The 22,996-nt window shown below is 38.2% G+C and overlaps 1 protein-coding gene across 1 annotated transcript in view; it reads right to left on the bottom strand.

Annotated features, from left to right (window-relative positions):
• Positions 1-832: 832 nt before the first annotated feature.
• Positions 833-22,996, bottom strand: part of St6galnac3 (ST6 N-acetylgalactosaminide alpha-2,6-sialyltransferase 3) — a 517,617-nt gene continuing 495,453 nt past the window's right edge. The window contains exons 4-5 of the mRNA XM_048814091.1: positions 4,208-4,315; positions 833-3,140 (exon numbers count right to left, since the gene is read on the bottom strand). Of these exons, the coding sequence (XP_048670048.1) occupies positions 2,954-3,140; positions 4,208-4,315 (295 nt within the window). The 3' untranslated portion in view covers positions 833-2,953. The remainder of the gene's footprint in view (positions 3,141-4,207; positions 4,316-22,996) is intronic.

Genomic DNA, 22,996 nt, shown 5'->3' with positions numbered 1-22,996 from the left:
AATCTTTTTCATTTGACCACAACCTGTAGAATTGTCTAGAAATTGCCTTACACTTCTCTATCAGCAAATCTGTGAAGGAAAATTTCTCCCAACATGGGAGAAAGTCAACTGCATTTCCACTAAAATTAGGAAGCTGGAATAAGAAAATCGGAGCCAGGCATGATGGCATATGCTTGTAATCCCAGCACCTTGGGAACCTGAGGCAGGAGCATCACCAGTTCAAAGCCAGCCTCAGCAAAATGAGGTGCTAAGCAACCAATAGGACTGGGGATGTGGCTCCACAGCCAAGTGTCCCTGGGTTCTATACCCGATACCTAAAGAAGAAGAAGAAGAAATAGTAAATGAAAGCAGAGAAAATTAAGATGACAGAGGAAAGTAAGTCGTGAGTTTCTATCAAAACCCCAATTACACTGGAGATAATCCAAGTGGGTCTCCAATTTGAGAATAAAATACTTCTGTTTCTTGATTTTAGAAAAAAAAGTATGAAAGAAAACAATAATAAAAAAAATGCAGAGTAGGAATTTAGTTTAGAAAAGAAAGAGACAAAAAGAAAGAAACAAGAGAAGAGGGAGAGAGGAAAGGAAGAGGGGAAGAGAGAAGAGAGGAGAGGACTTGCCCTGAGCAACCTCCGCAGCGCATGCCCAGTGCCGGCCTTTCCCACACATGCAGTGAGGAGACAGAGCACTGCAGTCTCCTTCATCAGGGAACCATAGACAGAGGCCAGAGAGCAGCATATCTTAACAATTTATCATCAGTAAAGGCAAAAACAAACGAGTCAGGCCTCCATTTACTGGGAAATTAAACAAATCAGGTCATGGCATTCCCCAAAGCATTCTGATTAATCAAGGATTCCTTTTTATTTAAAAGTGGAATTTCTGTATCACAACAAGGAGAAAAACAGTGTATTACAATTTTTGACATTTGTATCCATTTATTTTTGAGTGGACATTTCTATTCATCAAAAAAATCTTAATATTCAGAGACCTGAAAATCATATGAGGAAACAACCAAAGAACAACAATTCACTTCCATGATGAAATCGGAGCTTGGGTATTTTTATGGATGTGGGTATCAAGTGGCAGAAGAGGAGCAGGAGAGAGGCTTTTACCCAGATCAGTATATTTTAATGATAACTCATCTTGATATTTAGCACTGGTAAATACATGCCAACTCTTCCTGAGGTGAAATGCATCATTTCTTCCATCCTCTTAAAGGTTCTTTAAGTTAAGCCTGGCTTTTGTCTTTTAAATCATTCTGCAAGGAAGTATCTAGACTCCTAGCTACTCTCTCAGTGAATAAACCCTCTAATATTTAATGAGCAATGAGAATACAGAGAACAATTTTCTTAAACCTAGAATAGGAAACTATTTCTCTACTTTCATTCATTTCTATTGTCCCTAATTCCCCATCTTTCCCCATCTAAATACATCAATTAAAAAACCAGACAAACAAAAGAAAATAATCAAAAGTACTTAAGTTTATAGGGGTCTTAGTCTATGGCCAAGACCATCCTTATGGTACTTTCTGCATAACCTTGATATAATATATTGTATTTGGCACTGAAATCAATTGATTACTAATCTATATAAATGCTAGTCTATGCAAATATTAGCAAGTAGAGAAATTCGGTGTATATCAGAACAATCAACAAATTACAGATCAACTACTAAAACAGATGGCAGAATTTGCAGGTGATAATTCAGTGAGGTGGTCACGGGCATCACATGGTATAGGATATGAAAAGGACTCTAAACAACAAAGCACTTTGGACATTAAGGTCATCATTATTGTTATTATGGTATAACAACTGATAAACTATGGGGAAAATTAACCCCAAGAAGGCAAAAGTTCTGTTCAGATGTAATATAAGGAAGGAATCACCCATGTTTAACAGTTGGCACTTGGCAAATGATACTGTAATGTATGGAAAGACACATCTTGGGCCTATAAAATAGAAATTTGAGTATACAAATATATACTATGAAGTATGATAGGATACAAATTGATGTAAAAATATGCTTTGCTTTCCCTGTTTCATGATTTTAAAAAGCGTATAATTTTGTGTTGCTGGATGTTGAAGCAGAGTTAGGAAACCCTTTGGTTACGTTTTAGGAAAGTTTCACAGTATATGTTATTACAGTGTTGAAGTTGGTATCTTACATGTTAAATAGCCTTCACAAATATTTTAGACTCAGCCAAAATAACTAAACACTAATTCTGATACTATGTTTAGTTATATTGATATTGTTTTGAGTAGTAAGCATGAAGTGGTCAGAGTGGAGATTCCTCAAGATTTGCTACTTGGTACATTTCAGATTAAGTGTTGAGACAGTCAAGGTACCCTGATCTGTAAGACTTCCTTGATGTCTTCATTGCTAATTAGGTAATGGCCTGAGGCTTCAGCTCTGGGAAGATGACATATCAAAAAGATATCTTCCCTTCCTCAGGCTAATTAGTAAACTGCAGTAAGATACTTGTACCCTGATAGCATATCTTGGGACAGTGTTTGACAGTTAACCATTCTTCAAGATGGTGGAGCTGCCCAGGCTCCAGAGGCCACAGATTCGGTAATCTGTCTTCAGGAGGTCAAATTCCATGACTTTTAAAAGTTACTGTTGAAGAATTCTGGGCAGCTATCTTGAAGGGTAATCTTCCATTTCTTAAGTCACAGTTGTCATATCACTGGCCTTCATTTCAATTCCAGTTAAATTATAAAGTGCAGTATGTAGTGTTGAACCTTCAGAAAGAACATAATGTGTACAACCACCCTCCACGGAATCCCACCAGGTTCAAATTTCTAGCAGAGTCACAATCCATATCTGAGAACGTACAGGGACTTGAGCATCATTACTGTCTTCTTTATCATCACCATCATGGTCATCGGCATCACCAGCATCACAATTGTTATATCACGATCAGGACAAGTGATGTGGCAGGGTCAGAAAATCCAACATCAAGACACTGTCCAGTTTGGGTGTGTAAATATTATTCTGTGTTTCTTGGCCCATTTAGCAAACACTTTCTTTTCAGTAATAAACCTGTGTCCCCCATATGGGGCATGTTCATGAAGAAAATATTCATCACACTCATCTCTTCCTTGTTCATAGTAATGATAGGGGACTTTTCTATAACCTTCTGTCCTAGAAAAGAAAAAAAATAGGAAAGGGAGAGAAAGATTGAGATGAAGAATGAAGCATTCACTTACAAGAATCCATTAGGTGCCCAGTAAATGCATTTACTTGAAAACCCATAGATGATTCTTGTTGATGAACTCAGTTAAAAGCTATTATGTATGAAAGCTTTTAGGAAGATGTACCAGGTTTTTAGTGCTTTCATAGATCAAGGAAAATTTATACATCACACCAATTACATTCAAACATATGGCTATCCTTTGAAAGAGGAAATGGTGTATAATGGAAGCGAACTTGGGCAGACTGATGCTCTTGCAGAATTTAAAGAAATTTTGTGATTTTTCAACAGTTAAGACTTTGGGTTCATCTGTGCTCTACTATATGTATAGTTAGGGTAGAAATATTTGTTCATGAAGATTGTGGCTGAGAGTTACCATTTTGACAATATGATTAAAACAGTCTCTGAGTTATAATGTGCCAATTGTTGGTAGAGAATATATTTCATTACCCTGATGAAGCACGGAGGGTTTGTTTTATTATCTAATTAGAAACTCTCCCCCCAGCAAGGATATACTATGGATAAACACACTCATTTTAAATAAGGATCTGGCAGATTACTCACTTATTAGTGAAATATAATTTCCAGGAATTCTTATTAAGCTGTCAGTTTCTCTGAGGCTTCAGGACATTTTTTCCTTCATGATCAAATATAACCATTGAGTGGATAGCCATCCATCAAGCATTAGAGCACAGAGATGACAAACTCACTTTTGCAAATTAAATTGCCTCTAAACTTGTTCCAAATTTCCAAGCTACCAGTCCCTGACATGCCACTGATTAAGGAAAAAGTGTTCCTTCTGACATTTGACATTAGACTGTGGTAAATATTTTTCTTTTTATCACCCCTGAAAGTCACAACTTGATGCACTGACAATAACATGTCATGTCAGCAAAGAACACCAGGAAATAATTGTTGCTTTATCTGTTTCTCAGATTTATGACATTAAAATGAATTGTGATATTTTGACAAGATATCAGAATTGGAGCTGCATAAAAATAATTTCCTGTGATCTTACTTGCAGTAGGTGTCATTTATCATCCCGTAGACGTGGATGCCATAACAGGCGTCCATGGCCAGAAGGAAGGTAAACCACCCCGTGCTGAGGTAAGAGCCAGACTGCACTCTGTGGGGGGAACAAAAACAACAAACAAAACAACACAGAAAACATACACAGAGCAGAAATGAAGTGTGGTGAGAAATAAGCAACACTTCATCAGAAACATAGCACTTGTTACCAAGAAGCATTAAGAAACTTGACAATCTGTCAAGGATGCACACTTATTTTGAATTATCTCTGAATAATTTATAGACATGCTCCTGCTCTTACTACCTTAAGCCTCAAAGCTACATTGTGTGATAGAAAAACCATATGGCAAATATCTGAAGTCAAATAATCCTGCTCCCTTCAGGTGAAAAATAATTTATTTGATTTTCCATAAGACACAAATTAGTGCTCTCTATGAGAGAGCAGGTTTTCTAAAGGTTGTTTGGAGCCCTGTTGGGAACTGAATGGGAATGGTGTTGTCGTGCTTACCTGGACAGATTACTTTCTCAAAGGCTTCTTGGATTTTTATGTGTAAATGGGGTGCAGTGTCGGTGAGTGGCTTAGTCTATGAAAGCACCCAAAGTTTTCCTAAACTGTCTTCCAGGTATTGTGAGACAGGACTTTTCCCTTGTAAGAACAATGTTACCAACTTCATCAACACATTTTTATTGGACACCTACTATGTGCTAATCACTATTCTAGATGCTAGGAATATAGCAGTTATCCAAACATCCATTCAGGTCTTTATGGAGCCCAGAGGATTAAGTTTAAAGGTAACTGTGCTATAAACATTAGACAGAGAAGGCTTTTTTGATAATAGGGGCAAAAATCTAAAAAATAGTATTAAGGTTTGGGAATGGGGGTGGGGATGGGAGTGTTTGGCAGATGAGAAGAAGCCATGTAGACCATACCAGAGAAAAATGTTTCAGGAAGAGGAACCAACAAGGGCAAAATCACAAAAATGGAAATGTGCTTGGATGTCCAATAAGGAGTTGGGAAGCACAACTGAGGTGGGAGGGCAGCTGATGCCTTTAGATGTAGCACTGACTGGGGCCACTCATTTTCAGAAACTGGACCACACTGAGTTATACGCACTTCCCTTTGTGATAGGAAGAGTAGCAGCAACGCAAATCTGGAGTATGTGCTGTGTGGGTGGGAAGGGATTCCAGAAGAACGCAAGATAGACTATGGAGCACTTTGCTTACTATAAAACTTAGCCTGCTGTCATTTTGCAGTAAAGGGTCTGAGAAGGAGCATCAATAATGGGATCTGCTAGTTTGAAAACTGGGAGATATCAGAAGAGGCAAATGCTGGACAAAAAGCTCCGTAAGAGAATGCAGGCATTATGTTCTGAATTTGTCTGGCTATTATTTTCACGGAATTGTATACCTTCTCCTCTCCTTGCTTTCTCATGCTACTTTTCCCACATTTTTACTCTCTTATATCCTCCCTCTCCTTCTTCATTACTAGCCTAGATAAGCTCTAGTAGAGATCACTGAAAATTACAGCATTTGCTTGGACATAATGAGAAAAATATGTCTCATTTCTTCACCCACTTATTTATTTTTCCAACAAATATTTATTGGTATCCTATTATGTGTCACTGACTGTGTGAGAGGCTGTTGATAAATATTTTCCTAAGGAGCACATGATCTACCGGAGGAGGAACACACATTAATACAATTGATCATAATACAATACAACAAAGCATGGGCCAATTTATTTCAGAGTCAGTACCGAGTGGAGTACAGAACTGAAGTGGAGATGCCTGGTCTCACATTCTAGCTCTGCCACTGCTTGAATGAGAGGCTGTGGACAGCCAGACTCTTTGGGTCTTAGTGTCCTTGTTTCTAAAATGAGATTGTTGAACTAAGTCATCAGTAAATCTTCCTCCAGATTTAAAATAGATGATTCTGTGATCATCACCCTCCATCATCAATCTGAGATTAAGCATTAACCGTTACGTAGTAACATGCTCTGTGCATGTTGGATTGTTGCAAATAGCAATCACATTAGTTAGATTATATTTAGTGCTAACTTGTGTGCTGGGTGTGATACAAAATGCATGAGATATTAAGTTTTAAAAAAAAGTGTACAGAAAGTGTTTTCCTTGCAATGGTATAATCACTTAAAGTTTTAGTGGAGGAGCTCTGTGTTTGCCTTTTCTCACTGCCATTCAGGAAAATACAAGATGACTGTCCAAGGCAGACGACGCAACTGGACTATGGTACTAGGGGTAAAGCTTAATTTGAATGAGGATAAATATAAGTTGGGGTAAACGGTCATTCCTTTGACACAGTCCCTCCACACAATTGCCAACAGTCAAGAATCCAGATGACATTCCAGGTCAAGATAAAGGGGGATCCTTTGTGTGACATATGGACCACTATTCTGCAAAAGAAGCTCTCCTGACTTATTCAGGTCCAGCCCAGATAGTCAATTCTGAGAGTTCAACAGTAAGCATTTGAGATAGAGCCCTCAAAGGGTATTAGGACATAACTGTTTCTGTGATTCCTCTATCTTTCTTCACTTGACCACAGGAAAGGGGTCAGGAATTATAGGCTTTGACATCTGTTCAAAGATCTTTCCACCTTACCACTTAATAAGAACTTATGATACTAGATTCCTTTTAGGCCTAACCTGATTTATTTTGTTTCGGGGTAGATAGTCTATGCTAATTAGCCCAAAAATTCTTCCAACAATGTGTGTTGCATTTGATTCAGACGCAGGAGGCTCATACTGCCCAAGTGTCCTGTCCTAAAAAACAGCACTTAATTAGACAGTTGCATTTTCCCCCCTAATGCCTGTCATATATTTGGGTTATGAAATGGCATGAGGTTTCCTATCTGTAGTACATGCTGAGACCTTCAGAGTGCTTTGTTCTCAAGATGCTCAAAGTAAATGTCCTTACAAAGATGCTTGAATGGCATACTAGCAAATGCTAGCTCCATCCAGGAATTCTTCCAAACAAATAGCTGGTGTTTTGAGTCCCTGGAGGAATGCACTGGCCTGGATGGCCCTGCCTCCGGTAATTCTTGTAGTTGTACTATATGCAACTACACGTGTACCATGTCTTGTTGCATGGGTGTGTTAGAAAGGAGTATAAACCATACCCAAGGAAGACTTTCAGGATTCAGTAAAACAACACAAAGACTTGAGCTGATGTACTTGAAATTGTTTATACTTTTCAGTTTGAAGAGACCTAGTAATCACTATCAAATAGCTTAAAATTCTTCAAGAGTGTATTCTGGGGCCAAATATTGTATTTTGTCATGCATACGCCACTATGTATCAGCTGGCCATCAACCATAGTACTTTTTATACCTTCCATATTTAAGGATCAATAAAAGCAATTATTGTCATCCACAAATAAACAATCAAGATTCCCATAGGGATGATAAGAGAATTTAAGCTCCTAATTCAGTACAATAGAAAAAGCTTAAATTAATGCAGTGGAATAATGCGCCAGTGAGCCAGGCAGGGGAAAATAAAGGCTGAAGAATTACCAGGAAGCTATCAATCATTTGCTTTCACTGGCCAGGTTCTGCCTCCCACTGCTCCTTGGTAATCAAGATACTTATAACTTGGAAACTACTTAAATATACCTGTGCATCCCTTGGAAAAAATGATGCTGTCAACACCTTGATGTAGCACATGCTCGGAGGCGTATCATTTAAAATATGATCTTTCATCTAGTTTATTACTGATAAAATGTAAGCAACTTTACCCCCTTGATGTTTACCCCTATTCCTTGATATCTTAAGGCCATCACCTGAATACAAGGACTCGTTGTCTGTCAAACTATCCTCATTTTTACCACTCTCAATATTTCTGGCTGTCAACATCTCTCCTTTGCCTGCTTTTCAGCATATACCTTATTTTTGGAAACATTGTGAGGCACTTTTCTCCTATTACCTGGCAAGCTGGAAACTGCTACAGAGTAACATTTTTGTTCTGGGTAATTTCAGAGGATGAACTGAGTACTCTGCAAAGGTTACTCTTCAAAAGAAAACTGGATTATGCTGAATTTATTATTTGTTCACAGGATGCTTTGCTAATTATTCAAAACTGTCACTTCATGACTTGGGTTTTGAACTCAATAAGCTTATACTTTGATGGGTAAAATAATAGCACTTTCCTCCAGTTCAGGGTTTCTCAGTTTCAGCACTTTTGGAATTTTGGATGAGACCATTTTTGTTGTGTGGATTTTCCAGTGCAGTTCTCTCATTTTTTCAGATTCCTTTCTTTTGCAAGCTCACCTGGGTCCTAATAGGACAGTAGAACTCTTGGCTCCCATGCCTAATCCTAGCATAGAGTGGTTTCCTCTGAAGGTGCCCCTGATCCTGAAATGCCAAGTTTTCCTTAACTATGGTTCCTATTTTGTCTTCTCACTGTTCCTCAGACTTTCCTTATCCAGACTGGCATCTTTCTTTGTTCTTTCCTTTATAAGTCTATCTGAAACCATTCAGGTTTGACCCAACCTTACGCATTATCTTACCTTTTCACACAACCCTAGGAATGAGCAACCCCTGTCTCTTGGACTTGACCAAAGGGCAAGTCCTTATCTGTAATGGAGGATGCATACTAGGGAAAGGAAAGGAGCATCAGGTGGGAACAAAGACAAGGAGTTTGGGAGCCTCCGTCTCTGCCTCCCTTTATGGAATGGTTCCTTTGGGGTCCTATGACTCAAGCTTTGCAATGTCATTTCTACCATTTCTTATTTCTTCCAGGAACCAATGAAAGCCAATCCTGGGGCACTCAAAGATAACATTTCAGAAGCATAATAAGCATTTATCAAGGCCTGAAGGGGATCAAGACCCTCCCAATAATGGAGGTTTATTGGAGAGCACAGTATTGGCAGTAGCTTCTGAAATCTGCTATACTCTGGACTAAAAAGGGATTTTAAAAAAAGAATTAATCAATATTTCATGTCTTGTTTTAACATTATTGGACCTCAGTTCTCTCATCAATATACTACACTGGCAGGGTAAATAAAAATAGCAGAGTAAGTTTCCAAATGCCTTCCTAGGAAGAAGGAATACCTGGCAGAACACAGATTGTTCAATTAAAATCATTCTTTCCTCCACTTTTTTTTTTAAAAGCACATGGATAATGAAAGAACACATTTAAACAAAGAGACTAGGCAAGAAAAACAGCTGATGGTTATCAGTAGTACCTTGGGATTCAATCTAATATTGTGAACCAGTCTAATGGAAGCAGAGCTCAAAGTGTGGAAATAATTTCAGCTGTCCCCAAGTCATATATTTTTGTATATTATTCAATAGTCCAGAGATATGGAAATGCTCCAGACTTTGCCCATTATATTAACACTGTATATTTGTACTATCTATCAGTGGGACATGACCAGCAAATTCTTTAGGCAGCAACAACTTTCTGCAATTCAGGCAGCAGAATTCTCAGTCTCAGTTTGAATCATTTGCAAATGGACATTAAATTTTCAAATGGATAAAAACATCATCCTATGGGTGATGATTCTTAAGAGAATATACCAAGTTCAGGGAATTCAGGCCTGGAAAATAATAAGAATTACCATGGATAAAAGAAGAAAAACAGTATAGATCTTCGAGGAAGACTATACCGCTGTCCCCCTCAGCTGATGCAGAAGGCCTGTGTTAATCAGTAGGCATTTGTACTGGGAATATAACAAATAGTTTTCCTGCCACAGAATCAACAGGACCTTCTGACTAGTGATGAATGCAATGAAATTGTACAAAAGAAGAGTAATAAGAAACGACTGTGTTCTTTTCAAAATGTACATTTAAAAGTAAAATGGTACAGCTCCCAAAGGTATGATTTATGGCTGCTGTAGAAATAGAAGATACCACTCACAAAAATTACTTTGTTCATTCATCTCAAAAATTAAAAGGTTATTTCATTCTTGCCCTTGGGCTTTAATGCCCTTTCAATTGGAGATGCTGATTTCTGGGATTTCATTCATTTTCTTAAATGAACAATGGAACCCCAGGAAAGGCAGGGATGGGTGATGGAGATCTCCTTGACCCCTTCATTTACCAGCAACCAGTTTCTCAGCCACTCAAAATGGATGAGTGCTAAGGGCTGAAATGCATTCCCTCAGATCCTTACTTTGAAATCCTAATCCCAGTGTGGTATATTTGATATCTGGTGATAGGGCCTTTGAGAGATAATTAACTTTAGGTGAAATTATGAGGGTGGGTCCCTCATGATGATATTAGTTTCCTTGTAAGGAGAAGAGGAAACACCAGAGCTCTGCCTCTTTCTACCACATGAAGAACAACAAAAAAGCAGCCATCTATATCTAGGAAGAAAGCCATCAGAAATCAATACTGCTGGTACACTGAGCTTGGACTTCCAGGCTTCAAAACTATTAAAAAAATTATTTTGTTTAAGTCATGAAGTCTATGGTAATTTGACATATGACAGCCAGAGAAAACTAAGACAGTGGGTATCCTATAAGTCCCCCTCCCAACAAACCTAAACTCACCTTGTTTTTTTCCAGGACTCTTTTTCCTGAACTCTCTGCTCTAGTCATTTGGGCCCACATATTTCTCCTTAAGCACACCTAGAGCATGTTAACCTCTGGCTTTTCATGGTTGTGAATGGTTTTCCTCTTCCTGAAAGGACCTTTCCAGTTTCTAATTGATTGAGCTTCAAATCTGCCTCCTCTCACACATCCAAAAGATGACCTAGTCCATAGAAATAACAAGTTGCCCCCTACCCACCTCAGCTAAGGCTCGACTCAGGGAGACCAGACTTGAAAACTTCTCAAAACTAGGGCTATCAAGTGTGCAATTCTGCAAGTGTTATGGGAGTATCAGGGGAAGAGCAAGAAACACAATTTGGAAATTGTGGAATTCCTTCTGTAATAGGAGGTAGGAGCTAAGCTAGAGTCGAAGATCAAGTAGAAACTAGGAATAAAAGATAAGAAAGACAGTCTTCCACGCTAAGGGAACAGTTCATGCAGAATAATGGGAATAGAATTAGTGAGGCTCTGTCCCCTAATCTGAAAAGGACCTTAAACACCATCAGCGGTTATTTCCATACTACACTGTTGGCTAGAGACAGGATGCATAAGAAGCACTGATTTATTTTCCAGTGTTACATTGTGTTTTGAAATATTGTAGATATCTTGATGTTTTTTATAGTTATTTTTTTAGATGTAGGAAATTTATGGGTCTGGAGAAAAGTATCCAGAAGAAAATTGGCAGAATTATGTTTTTTCTTCCTCATTAAATTCCTCATTAATTCAGAGTTGAGAACAAATGTAAACAACATATGACGAAGAATAAAAACAATTCGAAATGTGTGATGATGAATGCACCTAGTAGTGCTCATCTGTGTTATAAACCAAGTTACAAATCATTAGCAAACTCATCTAATCTCCACTTACCACCAGGCAGGCTTCCTCAGTACACACCTGGAGGTTCATGACTATTCCATTGACAAAGGAAACAGTTTTTAATTTACTTACATGGAAATGAAGACATACTCTTCCTCTAAGCATGTGAATACCTTGTAATACCTTTCAGACCTGGAAATGTTGAACTTAATGACTTGTAAATATCCCCTCCACCTAGTAAGGTTTCTAGGAGAACGAATGATTCTATGCACCTTCATAACCCCAATTTCTACCCTAGATAACTTCATTATCTTCTCTGGATCTCTGATTTTCCTAAATGACCCCAGACTTGAAGATCCACGGCATGCAGAAAGTCTGTGTGGGTACATGACTACTCATGACACTCTACAGGTCCTTATCACAATGACCAAAGGTTTTTGTGCTTTTTCCCTCTACTTGGTGGTATGTATAGTCCCCTCTCTGAGCATGGCTTGCTATGGGTGTAGTAGCTTCCCTGACTCATTGCCTCTGGGCTTAATCAAATGACTTGCTGAGACTGAAAGATGAGTAGAAATAAATACTGTGATAGTTCCCTGTAAGGATTTTAAGATGCATTACATGGTTCCCATTTCTTACACTCTTTCCTCCATCATAAGAATAACACATTTAGGGGAGGTGTTTCTTTGGCCTCAGTCATGGAAGGAGGAATCTTATGGAACAGACGTGAGCCAAAATTAAAACCAAATCCAGCTAAGCTTAATGGACATATAGCTGATCAGGGATGTATGAGTAGGAAATAGAACTGTTTTTGCCAATCATTGAGTTTTAGAGTTATCTGTCATACATCAAAAGCTGATTGAGATATCTCAATTGATAATTTCTATTATTTACAGAGAATTTATATGTGCCAGATCTATAGCTGTCATAACTGTACATTATCTTCCTGAAGTAATGCTCATAAAACCCCTCCCTCTAGGGAATGTTAGTATTCCCATTATACAAATAAACATTCAAGGTTGTACAAAGTACTATATTTGCCCAAGAAGAGTCTGAACTCAGGTTCTTAAATGAATTCTTTCTTGGTCACTGTTCTCAGTGGTGTACGAGGCATTGCATGTCTGATAGATCAGCCAGCAAAGGATCTCAATTCTTCTTCTGGCTCCACTATTAACCCTCTGGGAAATCTTAGACATGTCACTTCTTCCTGGACTATGGCTTCTCTGAAAGCAGAATTAGGAGATCTGCTTCGGGTCTTTCATCATTAGCTGCAATTCTATAAAAGTCCACGTTAGAGAAATTATAAATGTACAGTTGTATTTTTAGTACAGAGATATATCTATCACCACTTTATAGGTTTGTCCTTGTAGCTTCAGTTCAAAGCACTTTCAGAATTTCAGCTGTGGACCTGTTCAAACAATAGCTTTATGCCACTGATGTGGATATATGCATTAACTTAAAGAGATAAAGAGGTAACTCTTGAAATAAAGATGAAGTTCCTGGATCCACTCCACTCCCTAGGCCCGGCTTCCTTCCAATTCTTTGTTTCTATCAACTTTTAATAAATCCCCCTCTTTGGCTGGTGTCAGCTGAAGGAGGAGTCTCATCTCTGCAACCAAAGATTGAAGTTGGATCGGTTGACCTCTAAGATCTTTTCCAGCACAACTGAGTCCATCAAATATTCTAGGTATAATTAGGGACTTTACTTTCAACTAATCCTTGACTCTTATTAGCAACCCTTCTTTGATCTGATCCTACTTTTATACTTGGACTTAAAATAGTTGCTTCTTCTCAGCTTACCCTTCAACTTATCTTGAAATCATGCCCTTCCTAAATTGATGTGGGCTTCAGTATTCTGAATGCTAATCAGCTTCTCTACCTAAGGCACAGGTGCCTGTTCTCGGCTAACCTGATAAATGTAATTAAAGGAAGGGTTTGTCTTTCTCTTCCAGCTCTTCTATCAGCTGTAACTTATGCATATATTTTCCTTATGACTTAAGGGGGGGAAGGAGAGATTATAATCAGGTAGGTGTATGTCTAAACAGATAAAAGAACTTTTCCTCCATTTTCCTTTTTTGGAAGAGAAATGAAATGACTTACTTTCCCCTAACTTTGTGACATAACCAGAGTTTGAGTTAAGCGAAGATTTCCCATCAGAAATTGTTCTAGCACAGCAACAGACTAAAACTTGCTCCTGACAAAAATGCTTTCTGAATTTGTGTTCTCTTTTGAGATGAAAATTTAGATTTAAAAATAACTTTTTAAGTCGCTAAAATTTTAAACAAGGATTTGTAACAGTGGTTTGAGGTTGTTTTACCCCGGAGAGGAGACTGGGGATCCAAGTCTTGCTAGCTCCTCCAGCACCTCTAAGATCACCATTAAACCACCCTCAGCTAGAGCCCAAGTGATTAGTCTCACGCAACAATGAGATTAAAAAACACAAAGCAGCTCTGACCTTCCTCTGGTTAAAAAAAAAGACTAATTTTGCAGCCACATCCTGCTTATTCAAAGCTATTGTCATCTTTCTGACTGAGTTGTATGGCTCAATAAGTCCTGGAATAAATTATTTTGAGGGAATATTTATTTTCAATAGGAAACTCTAAGCTAAACCATTTTCACCGTCTATTAAAATTGTTTTTATCTGGCTCACTAAAGGAAAATAATTCAATCCAAAAAGGTCAAAAGCAACAACTGACAGATGAGTCTTAAGGCATTTAGAATTCTAGAGCCTCTAACCTAAAGGAGAGGCTTTAAAGCCTGCCATTTTCCCAGTATGCTGACATTAATTGACTATCTTATGTGTAAGATCTTTGCCAAACAGAAGGGTATCATAAGCCTCTCAAAACAGGCTGGTCTAGTGCTCCTATTCCAGCCTGCCTGCTCTATCTGAATACCTGAAGTTAAACAAGTTAGTGATGGAATCTTCCTTGAAACTCAAGGATAATTGATTCTCATCTATTAAAACAAGCTATTTGTCCACCATACCAGAATGCTATTTCAATTAAAAATTGCCAGAAATTTCAATTCTAAAAAAAAAGTTCCTTTTCTCTATTTTTTAGATGCCTGTTGAGATGGGATTTAGGAGCATAAAATGTTTTGTTTGTGTTCATCCAGATTTTCCTGTTGATTTAGATTTGTTGTTGTGTGGTGGAGGTAGTGCCCTTCCCACCAAGCTGCTGCAGAGCTTGGCTGAATACCGGTGGGGAAAGCCTGGCACTCGTTGCTTACTGCTAGGGTTTGGATGTTAGGTGTCCCCCAAAAGCTCATATGTGAGACAACGCAAGAAGGTTCAGAGGAGGAATGATTGGGTTGTAAGAGTCTAAACCCAATTCGTGATTTCATCCCCTGATAGGTATTAACTGAGTGGTAACTGAAGTGGTAGTGTGTGGCTGGAGGAGGTGGGAATTAGAGCGTGGCTTTGGGGTATATATTTGTATCTGGAGAGTGGAGTCTCTCTCTCTGCTTCTTGATCACCATGATGTGAGCTGCTTCCTTCTGCCACACACTCCGCCATGATGTTCAACCTCATCTTGAGTTTGGGAAATGGAGCCAGCCTTCTATGGACTAAGACCTCGGAAACTGTGAGCCCTCAAATAATAGTTGTTCTGACCAGATTCTTTGACTACCAGAACCTCCAGAAATTTAGGGGACCTTTCTCTTTTCACAGTAATTTATTCTGCCCAAATCAAGGGAAAAATCAGAAATATAAAGAAATTTCAAGAAGGCATAGTCCTTCACTTCTCTGATCAGAGGAAGATGAGAGCACTAATTCTCCTCCTTTAAACAAAAGATATAATTTTCATGTGTCTCTGAAATTCTTCAAGTGCTATATTTTTGTTGATCCAGAGTAGCCAAAATGCTATAAAGAGGAAACTAGAACACAGAGCCAAAGCAGTATATCATAGGAAATGCCAAGACAAAAAAATATATATACAAAGTAGAACCTAGAAAATGTTCTTTATGTGAAAGCAACTGATTAAAATGCAAGAATGTTGTATTGCCACAGATTTTCCTATATTGCAACAGTCACAGAATGTCAGAAAAAGAAATCTCCATGCCCAACTATAAAAAAGAGGAGGACTCCACAAAACAGGGAAGGAGATCCTCCGTCTGGCACATTTGCTGTATGCTCATGTTTCTGCACTCTAAAATTCTGACTAAAGAGGTTGCAGGGAAGTGACCAGGGGAACTACTGAATTCTGAAAGCTGTTGGATAACTGTATTTGAAGCCCTCTTATTGTATTCCTTCCATTCCCCTCTCCTTCTCCTTACTTCTGAAGCTGAATCCTTCAGTGCTTATAATCAAAGCAAAAGAATGAAAAGAACTACATGGAAGTGAAACACAAGACAACATTTTATGAAAGACTTACCCCCCAAATAAGAACATGGATTAAAGGTAGCTTCTTTTTTTCCTCATGAGCCCGACAAAGGAAGTGGAAAGGGGTTCTGACTGTGGAGGTTTAACTAGCTCCCTCCTCAGGGATCCCTGAGGGATCTCCTGCCCCTGGGTCCCTGGCCTCTACCTCCTGGTCACAGCCCCCATCTCCCTAGAAGTACTGTTTCTGAGTCCTCTCCCCTCTTCCCCAGCTCTACTCTCCACCACTGCTATTGATACTGGATTTTATTGTCCTGTCAGCATAGACTGGGTACTGGTACTTATTAAAAAATATATATATATTTTTAAACTTCCTAGGTGATTATAGAATGGTGCATAGCAACCAGGGCTGAAAATCACTGATGTAAATGGTAGTTAGGTTTGAAGATTCTATTAGAAGTTGAGTTCCACTTTCTTATGAGTTCAGTTAGCTTCTGAGAATTGGCCTGAGAATCTAGCCACTACTTTAAAAGTTGTTTCTTTAGGAAAATGTGTCCCAGTTTATAAATGGCCAACTTGCAGCCTGACTGGAATCTTGCCAGTGGAGGGAATGTTGGTGGGCAAAGGTGCCCCATCTATCTGAGTCAGCCATGTCTAGCTTATAGCGGGCACTCAATTTGTCCAGCTTAGTTGAATAATTTTTGGAAAGTAGCCTGTTCCAAGTAAGAAACTGCCAACATATTTTTCCCTGAGGATTTTAAAACATTTTGCTGTTATCGTCTCAATGATGGTGTAACAGATACTTCCTGATAGAAGTGTGATGTGTCTGAGGATATACCAGGGACATGCCAGAGACACAGGCCAAGTCAGCACTCAAAGTCTCATGAGTTTCACACGCAGCTCTTCTTATCATTTACCTCCAGAATCAAGTTCTAAACTCTCCTTAAAAAAAAATAGTTGTAGATGGACATAATACCTTTATTTTGTTTATTCATTTTTATGTGGTGCTGAGGATCGAACCCAGTGCCTCACACATGCGAGGCAATCTCTCTACTGCTGGCCCCCAGCACTCTCCTTTTTCCTCGTCAGTTAACCCATAGCTCAGATGCAATTCTGATTTTATTAGGATTGAAATCTGCTCTCCACTTTTTTATAAATAAGAAATTGTTGTGAAGGATTGATCACGAACTGTATGTAATAGAAAGAAGAAACAAAGTTGGGGCTCCAAATGCTGGAAAGATGTGTTTCCATAGTTAGTTTCACGCACAGAAGATGTGTCAACATCACGAAGCTTAATCACTGCTAAATCCCCGAAATGATGCGGTGAAATATCAATTTAACTAAATTAATTAAATCCTCACCACAAAGCAAACTCTCAGAAAATTAGTAGTGCCTTTTGCCCCCTCCTGGAGAAGGAAAGCACACACCCCGGTGGGTTCTCATGGCAGCTGATCTTAGGTCATCCCACAGACAAAGGAGAGACTTGCTCCTCTCTACCTTTGCTGCCACTGTGCTTGCCTCTTGCTGCTGAGGTCCTCAGTTTCACACAGGCCGGAAATGACATTTGCACACTAGCTTCCCATAGGAAAGCTTCCTTAGCTTTTCTGTTAGCACAAAGCTCTTTCAATTATGTCCAGCTCAGAAATGTCATTTTATTCATCAGAAGGTCATTTTACAGTTTTTAAATGGCTTTGGACCTGCCACTTTCTTTGAGTAACCCTGACCACAAGAGCAGTTGCTATTCTCCTCAGGCTGAGCTTACAGCAATTCTTTCATATAAACCTTCTGTTAATAGGACTAATGCGTTGGAGATCGTTACTGGATTTGTTGAAGAGACTTTTTAAGAGTTCAACCGCTGACTTGCACCATGTGAGAGAAGAAAAACTTGAAGTGCTCACAACCATAGGTGTGAGTGAGTGCTGTTTCCTTTTTCTGGCACTTCAGGAATGAAACATGATGTCCCTGCAGCCAAAGAACATCTTAGGTGGTAAGTGGCTCAGTCCCTGAGTTACTCTGGGTGATTTTATCAATTTGTAAGTAAGTCCACTTCGCAGTGGCAACATCATTCTCAAGGTTACGGATGGGACGCCTGACTTTCCCTTCTTTCTGCTTGGTGCTCCAAATTCTTTCTTCATGTTGTCATTGGCATCCATCTCTCCCTTTACTTTACACTGCTACTTGAAAACCCCGGTAACAGGGAGGCTGGGATAGGCCTCAGATCAGTGCCTCTGCCCACTGTGGCAATTATGGAATCTATATGGGGAACAAGGTGGGGCTGGACTGGTGACAAAAGTGAATCAGGTCCCAGGGAGCCATCTTTTTGTTTTTTTTTGCAGTTGTGGCACAGTCTTTACAAATCCCAAAAAATTAAAGGTGGGGAAAGAGGTAAATTTAAAAAAAAAACACTCAAGTATGACTATGGAGAAAGATATGTTTTCCTATCTTCCTACCCAGTAATTTTTTTTTGTAGTCACAGGTGAATTTATGGTAGAAACCACCTCTATGTGTTTACAGATGAGGTGTTAGAACTGAGAAACTACACGCTGAGTTAGACACAAAATCAATATTGTTTGATTCAGCCTTGACAATTCATCATGGTACTTTCCCACATCATCTCTTTCAAGAAGGTAATGCAAGAGGAAAATCAGATTTTTCTCTAATCAAGGGTGAGGAATGATTTTTAGCTTTGTGATAATCAAGGAACTTCAAAGAACTCAGTGTTGGTTAAAATATGAAAGCCATTTAAATCCCAATTTTATATTGCAACATGCCACAAAAATCTTCTTTTGATTATTATTAATCTTTTTAGACTTTATACACTATTATAAAAGCAGTACCATTTAATAAGTATGTTAAACATAGGCCCCAAACTACTAATAAAAAGGATCTTTGGGTGGATGGGTGGACCATTAGTTGTTCCCAACAATTCACTTGCTTCCTTAAAGAGGGGAGAGGCTGAAGAGGGAACCACTTTCCTATTGATCACTGTTATTTTTCTCTCTAACATACATGTTTCTTATTTCAGAGTAACTCAAGGATATGTAATCTCAATAGTTTCTTCTCTTTTTGTTTGTGTGTGTGTGTGTATATGTCTCAAAAGTAATACATCATTTTGATTGAAGAATTGTTTCATGAGCAACTTATGTTTTAAGAGAGAGGTATGTTATTTTGTTTTGTTTGTAGCCTACCTGGCATATGAAGAAATAAGTAGAGAAAATAAATAACTTAATAGCTAATTTAGAAAAAAATAATTTTGAATATGAATATATTCAAAATTTAAAATTACTGAGTATATTGAATATCTAAGACCGTTATTATACATTGAGAGTTCTGTGACCAAAAGAGGTAAAAAAGCTTCAGTGCTTCAAAAAACATAAAATAGGATTGAAAACACATATTTATTGGCTAGGGCATTTTATATAGAGATATATGTGTATTCACATATCTATATAGTATAATATATACTATAAGTAATACATATATTATATGTGCAATTATAGTATTTATAACCACCTGAAGAAAAGGATTTACTCCTCTCAGTTTAATTTGTACTCTACATATTAGGAGCACAAATATTTCACAAAATTGAGGGATGAAATTACGTGCATTTATTTCGCAAACACGATGCCCTTATTCAACAGACAGCAAGCACATAGCAAGCAGCCTGCTATGAGTCAGGCACCACATAGCTAAGGTAGTTTGCTTTTCAGTATGGAGTAATTCCTGCGTCAGGAAAGAAAACGCATGAACATCTTTTTGCTGGGCCCTTAGCTGATCCATGAAGCACTGTCTGTAATAATATGGCATCTCTCTGAATAAAGGGTTCTATGACTTAGGGAGGAATTGGTCTCAAAAGTGGCATTAACACCTTCTCTTTCCGCTTACAGGCCACAAATGTCCAACATCCTCTCAACGCCACTTCAAAGAAAGTGTTTTAAAAACAGGATCAATATTCTTCGACCTTCTTCTTGGGATTCTAGGCCCCACAATTCACCTGGCTCTGCTGCCTCCCTCCCTCCAGGCCCACATACGTGTCACCTCACTTTGTTCTCAGCGTCGGGGACAGCATACCCATAGAGAAGCTTGATTCTCCTGCCTGGGATTCTATCATTTTCTGCTTCCCTGACCTGACTTTGATGCTTCCCTGTTCTGCACTGAACTGGGGTGACAAGAGCAAGGAGTTATTGCCTCTAAGCAGAGTAGGCTGTCCGCACCGTTAGCCCTTGGAGCAAAGAGCAAGTGTGTTTACTAAAGTGAGGAAAAATGGAGACACTTGAAGCCTCATCAGTAAAGAGAATAAAACTAACAGGGGAATTTAATTACAAGCTCACTGACAACCAGTTAGCATTGTGTTTGGGTTCATTTCTCTCTTGGCTATTTTATAGAAAATATTTCAAATTAAGAAAATAAAATCCTGTGATAATTCCCATGCTGCATAAGTTGTTACAGAGCCCAGAAAAATATGGAGCATTTCCCAATGCATATTACCAATCCAGTGTCACACTGATACTAAAATTCAAGAGAGAGCCAAAAGGGGGTACAGGGAAAAAATGACAGTACAATCCCATTTATAATTACAGACTCAAAAATCCTCAATTAAAACCTAACTCACTGGTCTTAGCACTAAATTAAAAGGTCATACTCTATGGCCAAGCAGTGTCTACTCCAGGAATACCAGGAAGATTTACTATAAGGAAAGCTATTAATAAAACACTTCTCACAAGTGGGAGGTTGAACCCTGTCAATGGCATGCCAATCGGCCTTACATGAAGGACAGGGAATCATGTAATGTTTAGAAATGAAGAGTTTTACAACATTAACTGGATTTCTTGGCTGCTGGATATCTGAGCTTTCATTTGATAATGAGCTAATATAATCTATAAGAAGAAAATATATTAAGTAGCATTTCCTCAACTTATTTGATCCAGACAATAGATCCCTACCCCATTTTTTTTTTTCATGGACCAGCCTGTGGAATGAATGTCTCTGGCAAACATTTTTTGATGGATCCTGTATTCATTTCATTCAAAGTATCAGTTATTCGACGAAGAAACACTACATCATTTCTCAACAGATGACATAAAGAATTTGACAAAATTCAATATTCAACCCAAATAAAAATGTTTTAGTCTGTGACTAAAATGTTTTCATTAATCCTTAATAAAGAACACCGCTAGTAAAATAAAGGCTGACATTGTAAGTCATGGTTAAATGTTAGAGAAACGTCATTAAAGTCAATAATGAGAAATGCATAGACTGTTGTTTTACTCTAACGTTATTCTAGAAACTTTAGTGAATGGAATCAACACATAATTGTTCACAATGGGAAGAAACAAATCTTATAGCTATCTGAATGAATCTTCAATCTGAATGAAATAATGATGTCTGAATGAAAAATAGTAGAAGGAACTCAAGAAGATCATGTTAAGCAAAATGAGTTAAACTCAGAAGGTCTAGGTTCCTATGTTTTCTCTCATATGTGGAAACTGGAGAGGAAAAAGGAAAAGAAACGTGTGGACGAGGGATCTCCTGAAAATCGAAGGACTAGAGGAAATGGACTAGAGGAAAGGAAGAGGGAAAGGAAAAGTGGAATGTCAAGCCTGGGGAATGACACGGGCCAAAATATATCATCATATTGTGTGCGCGTAAAAATATATAACAAGAAATCCCACCATTATGTACAACTATAATGCCCTAATAAGAAAAGAAGAAAACTAAAAACTATTAGAATGAGGTAGTTAGATAAGATGGTTAAATAAAAAAATATATATTTAAAAAACTGATAGTTTTCTCTTATGACCAGAATCAATAGTTAGAAAATAGAATGTATCAAAATAGCAAGTTCATTCCATGCCAACATAATGCAAAATATTAAGGAATAATCTTCATAAAAATTTGCAGGACTTTCAAGACTGAACTACCAATTTTACTGAATGGGAAGATATGTCAGTTCTTCCCAAGTTAATGAATAAGTCTAAATGCAATTCTGATCAAAATTCCACTGATGTGAAAATATTCATAAAAAAGGAAAACACATTGATAAAGTGAAGGAAAAATGTTGTTAACATGTGGAATTTGAAGGGTTAATGTTTTTAACATAACAATGGATCTGTTAAATGACTGAAAGAGGACACACACTGCAGAGTGGGCTTGTGTACCCACCTGGCACTTCCAGCTCAGGACCTTTGGTTTTACTCTGACAGTGCACTTTCTTGGTAAGTGTTTCCTGACAGCCTATATCAGATACCAACCACCCCCACTAGAGTGGCTGCTCCAGACTCTCATCTGACTTCATTTTTCACCAAACTATTCATCACCACCTGACATGGTACAGATTTTTTAAATTGATTCTTTCTCTTCCCACTAGACTGCGGAGTTCACGAGTATCATTCATCTGGTCAATGTATGTTTTCCCAGGATCTAGAGTAAAAATCATCATATAACAGAAGCTCAATAAATATTCTTTGGTTAAGTGAATAAATACCATCTACTCTCCTTTAATAATTCTAAGTATTTCCTATATTCATTGGACACTTTGAATAATGTATTTTATGTGTGACTGTCATTTTCATTCATATCAGCATGTTCATGCCTTAAAACTTAGGGTTACTTTATTTGGCTTGGAGTGAACTTGCTATTTTGTAATGAAATTATATTTTATATGAAACAGGACTTTAAAACTTTGGATAAAAACTATATTTTAATGGGAACCTATCAAGGCCTATGAGGGGGGCATTTTGTCAGACTATCTCATCTTAGTAACTAAGAGAATTTGTTGACCACGTTAGGTTTGTTTGGGGCAGTCCTAGGATTATATAAGATGCAGGACTGAAGAGTCAAAAACAGAGGTCAGGTTTTAGCTGAAAGGCCTGTCCCCTACATAAAGGTATAGGCCAAGACAGAGGCTGGACACACATGTGTCTTGAAATCCTGCCTGTATTCAGCCATGATTTGTTCCTTCATTCTGGCTGTATCAGCCCAGAGGGAGGGATGCTATACTATTGTGATGAAAGAAGAAATAAATATTTGGGATTCTTTCCCCCAGTTCCTGGCACAGAGTTCAAGTTTAAACTCAGTGATTTTCCTGAGTGTAGGATGATAAGAGCAA

Source organism: Marmota marmota, unplaced genomic scaffold, assembly GCF_001458135.2.
Source record: "Marmota marmota marmota unplaced genomic scaffold, marMar, whole genome shotgun sequence".
NCBI lineage: Eukaryota > Metazoa > Chordata > Mammalia > Rodentia > Sciuridae > Marmota > Marmota marmota.
This window is presented reverse-complemented; position numbering and strand designations above follow the sequence as displayed.